General features: G+C 48.8%; 1 protein-coding gene across 1 annotated transcript; it reads right to left on the bottom strand.

Moving 5' to 3' along the window:
• Window positions 1-3634: 3634 nt before the first annotated feature.
• galr1b (galanin receptor 1b) lies at window positions 3635-9271 on the bottom strand. The gene is made up of 3 exons (XM_070833030.1): window positions 8569-9271; window positions 6692-6757; window positions 3635-3989 (listed from the first exon to the last, which is right to left on the bottom strand). Exons 1-3 carry the CDS (start codon window positions 9253-9255, stop codon window positions 3672-3674), a joined length of 1071 nt encoding a protein of 356 aa, XP_070689131.1. The 5' UTR covers window positions 9256-9271; the 3' UTR covers window positions 3635-3671.
• Between the last annotated feature and the right edge of the window lie 3717 nt (window positions 9272-12988).

Below are 12988 nucleotides of genomic sequence, written 5' to 3'. Positions count from 1 at the left end.
TCTGCACCCTCCTCAGTTCCTCTCTGTCACCAGATCCAAAAGCTGTAGGCACCCGCTGTGTTTGCATACAGCAGGTCCAGAGTTTTATTGTCCCTGGTGTAGCAGTCCACGTACTGATGAAAGTTTGGGAGAGTGGCAGACAGGGAAGCATGGTTGAAATCCCCAGTGATGAGGAGAAAGGCTTGGGGATGCGCTGTCTGCAGCTGTGACACAACACTGTGGAGAAGCTCGCAGGCTGCATCGGCCGAGGGGGGGGGGGTGTACGCCGTTATAGCAATAACATGTGAAAACTCCCTCGGCAGGTAGTACGACCGGATGCTAGCAGCTCAATGTCCTTAGTACACCATTGCTCCTTGACATTGCTGAAGTGAAGAAAAACAAAACAAACCTTTAGTGCCGGACTAGAGGTCAGGATGGGACCTCAGCTCAACCAGCGGAGAGCCGGACTCTGGATCAAAAGTCGGCCCTAAACCTGAGAGGCAGCAGAGTCACAGGGACCGTGTCCTTCACCAGGACCTGGACCAAACCTCCCATCCTAACCCCAATCAGCCTCCTCTGCTCACCAAACCTGAACCACAGGAAGCAGCCCTAACCCTAACCCTTAACGGGATCTCTTAAAGTAATTCCTTGAAGTAATCCCTTAAAGCGATCCCTTAAAGTGATTCCTTAGTGATCCCTTGAAGTAACCCTTTAAAGTGATCCCTTAAAGTAATCCCTTACAGTGATCCCTTACAGTGATCCCTTTAAACTTGTTCAAAGCTGTAAACACAATGATCTCACCTCTCTCCCCGATTCCTCCACAGCTCCAGACTCCATCTCTCTCATTATCGTGGTGACAGAGTCAGCTGGACCAGGGTGAGTATAGACTGAATGGACAGGACAGGGTCCCTCCCTCTAAAACCAGTCTGTGTTAGGACCAGGACAGCCGGACAGAAACCCAGAGGTGAGACAAGGATCTCCTACTGTCCCCCACTCATTCCCAGCTCACCCCACCATCACTGTCCACACTCATATGGACCAGAACCAGAATCTGGACCTGGGCCTGATCCCAGCTGTGCATAGAGAGCCACCTCCTGATTATAACACACCTAGCTGTGAGACAGAGGCAGTGGACAGGTGGCCATGTTTCATCAGATCCTGATGAAGGGCAGACCCTCCTCATCACCTGTTTCAGGTTGAAACTCCTCCATGAGGGTCTAAATGTCCTCCTGTCCTCTCTAAGGGACTGACTGTCCTGAGTAGGTCTACAGATTCCGTCTGTGGTAGGACTGTGACATCACAGTGTACACCTGGACAACAGTTACCCATCAGGTAGTCCAGAGTGATGAGGCCCAGCATGCTGACTGAGAGCTTTGCTGCTGCTGACTGACCGTGGGGGGGGGCAGACCACCTCCACAACAGGGACACTTCTGGGATACTTCAGGGACAGTCGGTCCAAACAGTCCCTGGACGGCAGCAGGCGCAGAGAAGGTCCAGGTCCATGGAACAGGAAACAGACAACAAAGAGAACAAAGGACCTGAAGCTTTGCAGGAAGTCAGGTGATCAGGTGGGAGGGGGTAGACAGGTGAAGGGGAAAGGAGGGAAAGTATGAGGCCATCTGGTGGACAGGTGGAGAATGGCAGGTTTTCCACCATCTGGATCCATGTGGATCTTGATGCCCTGCAGAGCGACTGACCCACAGCTCGTCCTGACCCCTCCTGGGAGATGTGTGCTCACTAACAGATGTGTTCCCGTCCAGTGGCTGAAATCAGTTCAAAAGTTCATATGTTCCAGAAGCATTCCTTCAAATACAACTATAAAGAAGAGCTCATTGTCCCGTTGCCAGGCTTCTCATTCAGTGGCGTCCTTCCATAAAGTGCTCCGATTATTTCAGTAATGCTCCTGCAGTCAGTCCACACTCAGTCAGAAGATATGAACATGAGGGAAAACCTCCCACAGATTTAACAGTAGATTTAATTTACAGATGCTTTTTCAGACGAAAACCAACAACCAACCTCAGCAGCATGTTAGCACTGATGTACCGGTACATTTCAAACCAAAGTAACGTTCTTAACCATGTGATCAGCACTGAAGCTTCCAAGATTCGTGACATGTTCAGGCAGATTCAGGGATCGTTTGTGAGTTATTTAATAAATGAATTTGATAATGACTTCATGGCAGAAAATCTTACAGGCAGACTGTGAGAATGTTCACCAAAATAAAGCATGAACAACATGCCGACGGAGATGTACATCCACCTCCTGGTGGGTCAGACAGACCGAAGAACATCAGGTACGATGAGGAGCCGAGACAGATCCACACTGGAAGAAAGAGAGCAGGAAGATGATGCAGAGCCGGCCTGATCGTCTCTGAGTCGGACCGGCCTCATGTCGTCAGCAGTGCTCACACAGAGCACAGAGGACCTTCTTCCATCTGGGCCGAGAGTTTCAGTCAGGACTGAGCTCCAGTTTGTGGATGAAGGATGTTAGCAAACCCACAGAGACTGACCGGACCCCAGGTCTCCCTGATGTTTGAAGGTTAGGACTGTGGCTCCATCTGGTGGTCGCATGAACAACGTCTGATTATCATAGAAACATCTCAACTTGTTTTTCTGCAAGTTGACTTTTTCTGAGACCCAAAGACTCTTTTATGTGGTCACAACTTCTTCTTCTTCTTCTTAGAATGAAAATGCTGATCAAGAAAATGTCAAACAGCTTCTGATGTTCATGTTTTATTCACAGAGCGGTGTCACGTGTTACAGCACACACACACACATAAACACATAAACACATAAACACACACACACACACACACACACACACACACACATAAACACATAAACACACACACACGCAAACACATAAACACACACACAAACACACACACACACATAAACACATAAACACACACACAAACACACACACATAAACACACACACACACACATAAACACATAAACACACACACACACACAAAACACACACTAAATCTAGTATGTGAATTGATCAATATTTATTAATGACTGTAGAAACAGCCAACAGACGCTAAACGTCCCCTTTATCACTGACACATCAAAGCACTAAAGTCATCACTGAATAATCAGGAGAATCTGTGACACTGAAGAAAAACCAAGAAATAAATGAGCACCCTCTGACTGCCATTAAAATAAATCCTGAGGCAACACAGACAGAATTTATTTTTATTTCTTTTTTACACCAACAACCGTTTACTGTCTGTTCTGAAGATCATTGATTTATTGATGTGTGATCGGTCCGGTTTGTTAACGTCTCTCAGCAAGAGAGTCGTCTGGTCCAATTAGTGTGGGAACAAGCTATTGATCATTTTAAAGCGGTGGGGATTCACAAAATAATTACAATGTGATGCATATGATGAAATGTATTACAAATGAAGTGTCCCCCCCGCATACAGTATGTGCTGGTTATACTGACTCATGACAGTCAGAAAGTCAGGAAATATAAACTCTAATGATACTGCACATAATTAATTATTGTACTTTGTCCAGAGGAAGATGAAACAGTTTTAATACAGTTATTAAAACAAACTGTCCTGATTCTGTCATTAGAGGTCAGCTCTCACAGACACACTCAGCAGCCACTCACGCACTGTCCTGCTATCATGTGACCTGCTGCCCTCCATCTAGATTTCTCTGTGTCTGATAACCCCCCCATCCATCAGATGTTGGTGGTGGAGTGTGTGGTGGAGAAGTTCTCCATGCGGAAGCGGACCACCTTACTGTGGGGCGGCGGTGGGTACAGGAAGCGGCAGGTGAAGACCTGGCGGCAGGCCTTCTGGAAATTGTCGGACAGGAAGGCGTAGAGGAGAGGGTTGACGCAGGAGTTTCCATAAGACAGACAGTGGGAGACGATGCGAAAGGCGAAGGAGGCGTTGTTCAGGGGAAAGGTGCCAAACTCTACCCACATGGCGATGATGTGGTGGGGCATCCAGCAGATGGTGAAAGCTGTGACGACCAGGAGGACCGTGTGCACCGTCTGCAGGGGACCAGAGAGGAGACGTCAGTGTAAAGGATGTGTTCAAGGGCCAGGGTGGAGTTGTACATCCAAATAAACCCCCCCGCCCCCCCCCCCAAAACGCTCCCCCAAATACACCCCAATCACCCCCAAGCACCCCTCCAAACACCTCCCCAACCCCCCCAAACCATCCCAAACACCCCAAACAAAGTACATTTCTACTTAAAGATGTGTGACTCAGAGTACTTGTTCCATTCAGGCCCCTGTACACCCTCAGAGGATCAGGATCTCAGGAGGTCCCACAGCTGGATGGATTCAGTAACATGAAGAAGACGACGGTCACAGCTGGACAGCACGAATACACCAAAGGGCCAGAAACGCCAACCGAGGGGGGGTATTCAAGAGCCTTTGAACATGGCGTGGTCGGTGCCGAGGTGACTTTTCACAAATGTCCTCACTTTCCAACTGGACGTCCCCGCTCTGGAGAGCTGTCTTCATATTAGTCTGGAGATGCTCCTTCATGAGGAGAGCAAGCAGTCACCTGATCCCGTTGTCATGGTGACCAAAGACATAGTGAGACAGGTTGTTCTGCTGAGACACGTCATGATCAACATCAACAGACCGTCAGATGTGATGTGGCTGTTTAATAAGGAGGCTGCACAGGACCATAAAGCTCCGTCAGGACGCTGGAGGAAAGAGGCGCTTATTAAACCATCATCAGGTGACGTGATGTTTGTGTCTCAGCCCTCTGAGAGATTAAAGGCTTCATGAATAAAGTGTTCAAAGGTGTTTGTGCCGTGAATGAACTTCCCTGTCTTTGTGTCGTACAGTCGGACTCTGAGGGAATCTCCTCTATTCTTAGCCCTGCTGTCTAAATATTTACCCAGCAGCCTTTGTTCTGCTGCACTGACGGCGGAGCAGCAGATTCTCGGCTGTAAACCATCAGCCTGACTGATCTGCTGTTACAGGGTGCCTGCACTCTGTCGGCCGTCAACTACGGTGACCTCGGCCGCTCTGGAACTCGTCTTCAGTCCTGTCGGACATGTTCACCATTCACCAGTTTTTATAATGTACAGAAAATATACCATACAACGTATAAAATGTATTTTAAAAACAACAAAATAATAAAATCTAGTTTCTATACAGCGTAAAATGACTAATAGACAATCCCAGGCAGCTCTGTGTGCGCAGAGTGACCCCCACGACCCCCACGACGAGCTGCGGTCGGCTCTCGGGGACGGATGCTGTGGGAGCCGGCGGTCTGCTGTCGGAGGGAAAACTGCCGACTGATTGTTTCCATGACGGGTTGGCAAGCTAACGGCATCGCTCTGAGGACGTACTGACCCCCCCCACCCCATAACGACAGAGCATCACATATGTGGTCATGTGACACAGCTCTGCAGAGAGATGAACGGCGAGGTGAAGCAGAGGGAGCCTGGACGACGTTCCTTGGATGGAGAGCGCTCCGGACTGGAGAGGGTTCAGAGCCACGTTCAGTCGGCGTCCTCCCCTCTGATCAGTCCGGAACACGAGCTGCTGCTGATCAATTCGACCTGACGGCCTTCATCAGCGATCACACGGCACGCTGACGGCGCCTCTGGCTGCTGGAGGTCATGTCAATGATCTGAGTGTCTTGAAAACAGCGTAACAACACCTGGAAACACTTTGATCCCAACGGTGAGTTAACATTCGGTTTCGTTGGTTCTGGAGTTTGTGGATGAATCCAGAGAAAAATTTGTGTTTCAGGTGTGACGATGGACGTCCTGTCATCATCATCATCATCATCATCATCATCATGTGTGCTGACACCAGAGTTAATGATGTTCTACATGAAGACTGGTCATCATCATCATCATCATGGATGTTTCCTGTGAGCAGCAGCTGTTTGACCAATAACTGGATCATTCTGCTCATCAAATCAGGATGAAGGAAACCCCCTCATCATCATCATCATCAGCTGGTCTCCAGAATGGTAGGGTGTAGGATGGAGGGATAGAAGGATGGTAGAAGGAGGAGGAGGAGGAAGACGAGAAGCAGGAGGAGGAGGACGAAGTTGAGGAGGTGGAGTAGGATGAGGACGAAGAGGAGGATGAGGAGGAGAATGATGAGGATGATGAGGAGGAGGAGGAGGAGGTGGAGTAGGATGAGGAGGAAGAGGAGAATGATGAGGATGATGATGAGGAGGAGGAGGAGAATGATGAGGATGATGAGGAGGAGGATCAATCAGTCTTTATCTATACAGCACCAGTTCATAGCAGCATTCTCTCAGACTGTTTCCATAAAGAGCTCCCTTTTAACGGAAAAAACTCCCCTTTAACTGGAAGAAACCTGGAACAGAACCAGGCTCAGAGGTGAGGGGCTTTGTGTAGGGGTCCGTGTTGGGTGGAGGTTGGCCACAGAGAGAGAAAACAAACAGCAACCAAAATACTAACAGTAACTACAGTACTGATCAATGTGACTGATACTGATCAATGTGACTGATACTGATCAATATGGTAGCAGGTAAAAACATGACAACAGTTAACATGTGAATAATAATAACAGGACTGATATCAGTAAAAAGTGTCAGTGGCTGACAATCCACAGCAGGAGAACCAGGACCAGGATCCACAGGAACCAGAGAACCACAGCAGCAGGACCAGGACCAGGACCAGGATCCACAGGAACCTGAGAGATGAGGAAGAGGAAGAGGAAGAGGAAGAGGAAGAGGAGGAGGACCATACCTTTCTTTTGGAGCGTTCAGACTTCCTTGACATGTTCTTCATCTTTTTATGAAGATGAAACAGAACCTGCAGAAACAGATGAGCACAGTGAGTCCGTCTGTCCCACCCTAACCTGTCCTTCAACGCCCACCTGCTCACCTCCACGTCATCAGCCTGTCACTTCGTATATACATCGTATGTACCTGTACCTGTTTACCTGTACCTGTACCTCTCTACCTGTACCTGTACCTCTCTATCTGTACCTGTACCTCTCTACCTGTACCTGTACCTCTCTATCTGTACCTGTACCTGTCTACCTGTGCCTGTACCTCTCTACCTGTACCTGTACCTGTACCTCTCTACCTGTACCTGTACCTCTCTATCTGTACCTGTACCTGTCTACCTGTGCCTGTACCTCTCTACCTGTACCTGTACCTCTCTATCTGTACCTGTACCTGTACCTGTCTACCTGTGCCTGTACCTCTCTATCTGTACCTGTACCTGTACCTGTCTACCTGTGCCTGTACCTCTCTACCTGTACCTGTACCTGTACCAGTACCTCTTTACCTGTACATTTACCTCTCTACCTGTACCAGTACCTCTTTACCTGTACCTGTCTACCTGTGCCTGTACCTCTCTACCTGTACCTGTACCTGTACCAGTACCTCTTTACCTGTACATTTACCTCTCTACCTGTACCAGTACCTCTTTACCTGTACATTTACCTCTCTACCTGTACCTGTACCTCTCTACTTGTACCTGTACCTCTCTACCTGTACCTGTACCTCTCTACCTGTGCCTGTACCTCTCTATCTGTACATCTCTACCTGTACCTGTACCTCTCTACCTGTACCTGTACCTGTACAGATCCAGTACATTGTCTGGATGTCCATGGCCACTCTGCAGGCAGGAGCTGCTAACAGCACATTCTGCATACTTTTAATGGCATCGGTTTAAAATGTTAACAAATTGGCTAAAAATGGAGCTAAATGTTACCAGAATGTGCCCGTAACTGACATTAGCCACAACAGAGCAGAGGGGTGAAGAGTGACTTGACAAATGAGCTCCGAACTGGATTAAAATCAGTGACAGGACGTTAGAATCACCTCCCCGACAGAAATAACTTCAGCTCAGACCTCAGCCGGCCACACTGATGACACAACGCTACGCTGCACCTCTGACATGCAGGAGAAGAACTCCAGGTTCTTCACTGGGTGTGTTCACCTGTCTGAGCCTCATCTCATGTTCTGGATTTCTGTGTTCACATCAGAGCTGCTGCCATTAGGCGATCAATCAACTATTTCAATAGTCCATCAATGATTTTGAGTTTTCAGAAAAGAACTCTGATTGTAGCTTCTTAAACATATAAGTATTTTCTAGTTTCTTTCCTCTGAGGCAGTAAACTGAAGATCTTTGAGGAGACGTCTTCAGGACACTCTGATGGACCAAAGAGCAGAAGGATCATCATGAAAATAATCACTGATACTATGTCAGCTGTTTTCAGCTCAGGACAGTTATGTGGGAAACGCTCATGAGGCAGATTCATCTGTTGTGTCGCTGTTTAAACTCTCTCCTCAGTTATTTTTTAGAAACTCCAGACATGTTGGATGATGAGTATTGTTTTTATATTATTATAACATCATTTCCACCACTGACTCTGTCTTATCTCAGTCTTTGTTACATCTCCTCAGTGACTCTGTGGGGTTCTTATTTTGAAAGTTCACGCCGGTATCGTCAGCGTTGGTGCGCGCGCCTGCAGCAGGTTTTTACGCACAGGTTTTATGACCATCAGGACTTTGTTTGCGCCCTTTGGTCCCTCCGCTTTGTTATTAATGGTTGTTTTACAGCGGCTGGGAGTCAAACATTATCCTGTTAAATGAGAGGTTTTTTGAACTGACCCTGGTGTAGCAGCAGCTGATGAGCAGCAGCGGCAGCAGGTATCCGACCAGCAGGATGGTCACCTTGTAGGTGAGTCTGGACGCCCCGGACCACTCCTCCCAGCAGAAGGTGCTGTTGGGGGCTCTGGGGTGGCTGGTGAGGACCTGGTGCTGGGCCACTGGCACCGAGCACACCAGAGACAGCGTCCAGATGGCGCACACCCCGGCCAGCGCGTTCCTGCGGCTGCGGACGCACGGAGACCTGTTGGAGCGCACCACGGCGACGTAGCGGTCCACGGACATGGCGACCAGCGTGAAGATGCTCACCAGCATGCTGACGGTGGAGAAGTAGTGACCGAACCTGCAGAGGAAGGCTCCGAACACCCACTGCGGCAGGGAGTAGATGGTGGCCTGGAACGGGACGCACAGCAGGAGGAAGCTGAGGTCCGCCACGCTCAGGTTCACGATGAAGATGTTGGTCGGGCTGCCGGGGCGCCTGCCTCCTCCTCCCCCTGCACCGCCGTACCTCACCCTCCCGATCACCACCATCACCAGAGAGTTCCCCACCACCCCCACCACGAAGATCAGCCCGAAAACCGCCGGCACGATCACCGCCTCCCACCCGGACCCGCCGCCCTCCGCCGCCTCGGACCGGTTGGACTCGGAAAGCGCACGCCAGCTGGAGGACGCGTTGGCCGGCAGCAGCATAATGGAGCTCCGGGGGGGCCGGAGGGTCAGAGCTGAGAGACCGGATCCATGATCCGGATCAAACTGTGCTGACTGTCGGGACACGGCAAGTTACCGGACACACGGCATCTGCTTCCTGTACGATCCTTTCAAAGTAAAAGAAGTTCCCTGCTTGTCAGAAGAGTTTCTGTTTCTTCATCATCATCATCATCTTCTTCGTCATCATCACGTGATTCTGTCAAACAAACAGCAAGAAGAACAAAATGATGTCTCATGATAAAGATATAACACACACACGTTATGGCTCTCCTGTCTACTGGCTCTGAGGCATCTGGAATGGATAGAGACTACAGGAAGTAACTAGTTACTACAGTAACCACTGCAGTAACTACTCAATCAATCAATCAATCAATCAATCAATCAATCAGTCAATCAATCAATCAGTGTTTCTCTCTCCAGCTCCAGTTCACAGCAGTGTTTCTCTCAGACTGTTTCCATAAAGAGCAGCTCAGAACAAACTCTTTCATTCAGAGACAAAAGATTCAGGAATTCAACAGGAAGGATTCAAGAATCCCCACAGAGCAGCTCAGAGATTAGATTAGGACCCAGTGGAGGAAGAACTCCCCTTTAACGGGAGGAACTCCCCTTTAACGGGAGGAGCTCCCCTTTAATGGGAGAACTCCTGTGAGAGAGAGACAAAACAAACAGCAACTAAAATACTAACAGTAACTACAGTGCTGACAGTAGGAATATGACTAATAATTAGTAATATGGTAACAATGACAATAGTTAATATGTGAATAATAATAACAGGACTAAGATAAAGATAAACTTTATTGATCCCACAGTGGGGAAAGTTCCCTGTTATTGCAGTTCAAACACAGACATAAAGCACACAGTTAATTCAATTCAAAGTGTTTATTGTCATGTGTACATTAGGGAAACATGTTTCCATGTACAATGAAATTCTTTCATTGCTGTCTGCAATGAATGGCTAACAATTTAAGTATAAATAGTAAAAAAAAAGATAAAACAAATAAAAGGCAATAAAGGCAATTTAGAAGGCGGCATGTGAAAAGAAATATAATAGAATCTAAACTGTGCAAAATGAATAGTGCAAAAAAAGTGTGCAATTACACGTGTAACATCTGAGGAAATCCATGGTTGGTTCTAGACTCCTGTTATCTGTTTAGGAGTCTGGTGGCAGTGGGAAAGAAAGAGTTCTTCAGTCTAGAGGTTCTACATTTCACACTTCTGTATCTCCGGCCTGAGGGTAGAAGTGTGAACAGTCCGTGCTGGGGGTGGGTGGGGTCCCTGAGGATGGAGGCAGCTCTCCTGTGGACTCTACGGTGGTAGATGCTCTGCAGAGATGGTAGTGGAGTCCTGGTGGTCTTCACCACTCTCTGCAGGCGTCTGCGGTCCATAGCAGTAGTGCTGCCGGACCACACGGTGATGCAGCTGGTGAAGATGCTCTCAACAGTGCAGCTGTAGAAGTTGCTGAGGATCTTGGTCGACATGCCAAACTTCCTTAGCCTCCTCAGGAAGTCCAGCCGCTGCTGGGCCTTCTTAACCAGCTGTGTGGTGTTGAGTGTCCAGGTGAGGTCCTCACTGATGTGGACGCCTAGGTACTTGTAGCTGCTCACCCTTTCCACTTCAAGCTCCTGGATGAACAGTGGCCGATGAGGTCTCCTCTCCCTCCTCATGTCCACTATCATCTCCTTCGTCTTGTCTGTGTTGAGGGTGAGGTTGTTGTCCTCACACCGTGCCACCTCCCTCCTGTCGGCCGCTTCGCCCCCACCAGTGATGCGTCCTACCACAGCGGTGTCGTCCGCGAACTTCAGGATGATGTTGTCCTTGTGGGAGGCAACACAGTCGTAGGTGAACAGGGTGTAGAGGATGGGGCTGAGGACACATCCCTGTGTAGTGCCAATGTTTGTGGTGATGCTGGCTGAAGTCCTGTTACCAGTCTTGACTGACTGGGGCCTGCCAGTCAGAAAGTCCAAGAGCCAGTCACAGAGGGTGGGGTGCAGACCCAGTGTTGACAGCTTGTGGGGGATGACCGTGTTGAAAGCAGAGCTGTAGTCAACAAGGAGCATCCTGATGTAGGAGTCTTTGTTGTCCAGGTGGGAGAGGGAATAATGGACGGCAGCAGCGATGGTGTCTGAGGTGGACCTGCTGGGCCGGTAGGCATCCTGCAGGGGGTCCAGGGGGTCCGGCATGCTGCTCTGAATGTGGGCCATCACCACTCTCTCAAAACACTTCATGATGATTGGAGTGAGTGCTACGGGCCTGTAATCATTCAGACAGGTGGGTGGGCTCTTCTTGGGAAGGCGGACAATGGTTGTGGTTTTGACGCAGGTGGGAACGGTGTTCTGGCTGAGGGAAAGGTTGAATATGGAGGTGAGAACATCAGCCAGCTCGTTGGCACATGAAAGAGAAATTAAATACGCATAATATATACAGAAACATTATATGCACAGTAATACACTAATTATAAAGAGCCATCCATGGATTGGTTGAGAAATAAAGTGTGTCAGTGACATCAGTAAAACATCAGTCAGACTGTTGTGATGGTGACTGTAGTTGGTGCAGCAGGTTAAAGTGCAGCATTGAACAGTCTGACTGCAGGACCTGTGGAGGCGCTCCTACTTACACCTGGGGTGTACGAGTCCTTCACTGAAAGAGCTGCTTAAGGCCCCCACAGTCTGATGCAGAGGGTGTGAGGTGTTGCCCATGATGGCGGACAGTTTGGCCAAAATCCTCCTCTCCCCCACCACCTCTATGGACTCCAGGGGGCGGCCACAGACTGAGCTGGCTCTCTTTATCAGTCTGTTGAGTCTGTTCTTGTCCCGCTCAGAACACCCATAATATCAGTAAAAAGTGTCAGTGGCTGACGATCCACAGCAGGAGAACCAGGACCAGGATCCACAGGGACCAGAGAACCACAGCAGCAGAACCAGGACCAGGATCCACAGGAACAAGAGAACCACAGCAGGAGAACCAGGACCAGGATCCACAGGAAAGAGAGAACCACAGCTGGAGAACCAGGACCAGGATCCACAGGAACCAGAGAACCACAGCAGGAGAACCAGGACCAGGATCCACAGGAACCTGAGGGATGAGAAAAGCACAGAAAGGCTCCGGGGAAGATACCAAGTTAGTAACAGACATTAAAGAGACATGAAGCATCAGGATGGAGAGGAAGAGGAGGAGAGAGGAGCCCAGTGCATCATGGGAGTCCCCCGGCAGTCTGAGCCTATAGCAGCATAACTAGGGGCTGGTCCAAGGCCTGATCCAGTCCTGAACTGTAGGCTTCATCACTAAGGAAGGTTTTTAGTCCACTCTGAAATGTAGAGAGGGTGTCTGCCCCCCGAACCCAGACTGGAAGGAGGTTCCACAGGAGAGGAGCCCGATAGCTGAAAGCTCTGGCTCCATCACTACTTTAGAGGACTTTAGGAACCACCAGTAGACCTGCAGTCTGGGAGCACAGTGCTCTAGTGGGGTAGTACAGTACGGTTGGCTAGTACACCTGAATCAAGAGTGGACTTTTTCAGGAGCGGTTTAATTACTGCCACTTTGAAGGACTGAGGTAAGTAGCCTGTTAGTAAAGACTGATTGATCACATCCAGTATCGACCAGATTCTAAGAGTGAAAGGTGTACATAGTGTAAATATTTATCATTATTACAATATTTTCTGTGTAAATAATAATTATTGTCATTGATGTTGTTAATGTATTTGATCAGTTTTTTTTC

The sequence above is a fragment of the Pempheris klunzingeri genome, chromosome 1, assembly GCF_042242105.1.
Source record: "Pempheris klunzingeri isolate RE-2024b chromosome 1, fPemKlu1.hap1, whole genome shotgun sequence".
NCBI lineage: Eukaryota > Metazoa > Chordata > Actinopteri > Acropomatiformes > Pempheridae > Pempheris > Pempheris klunzingeri.
The sequence above is the reverse complement of the archived record's forward strand: the minus strand, read 5'-3'. Positions and strand labels throughout refer to the sequence as shown.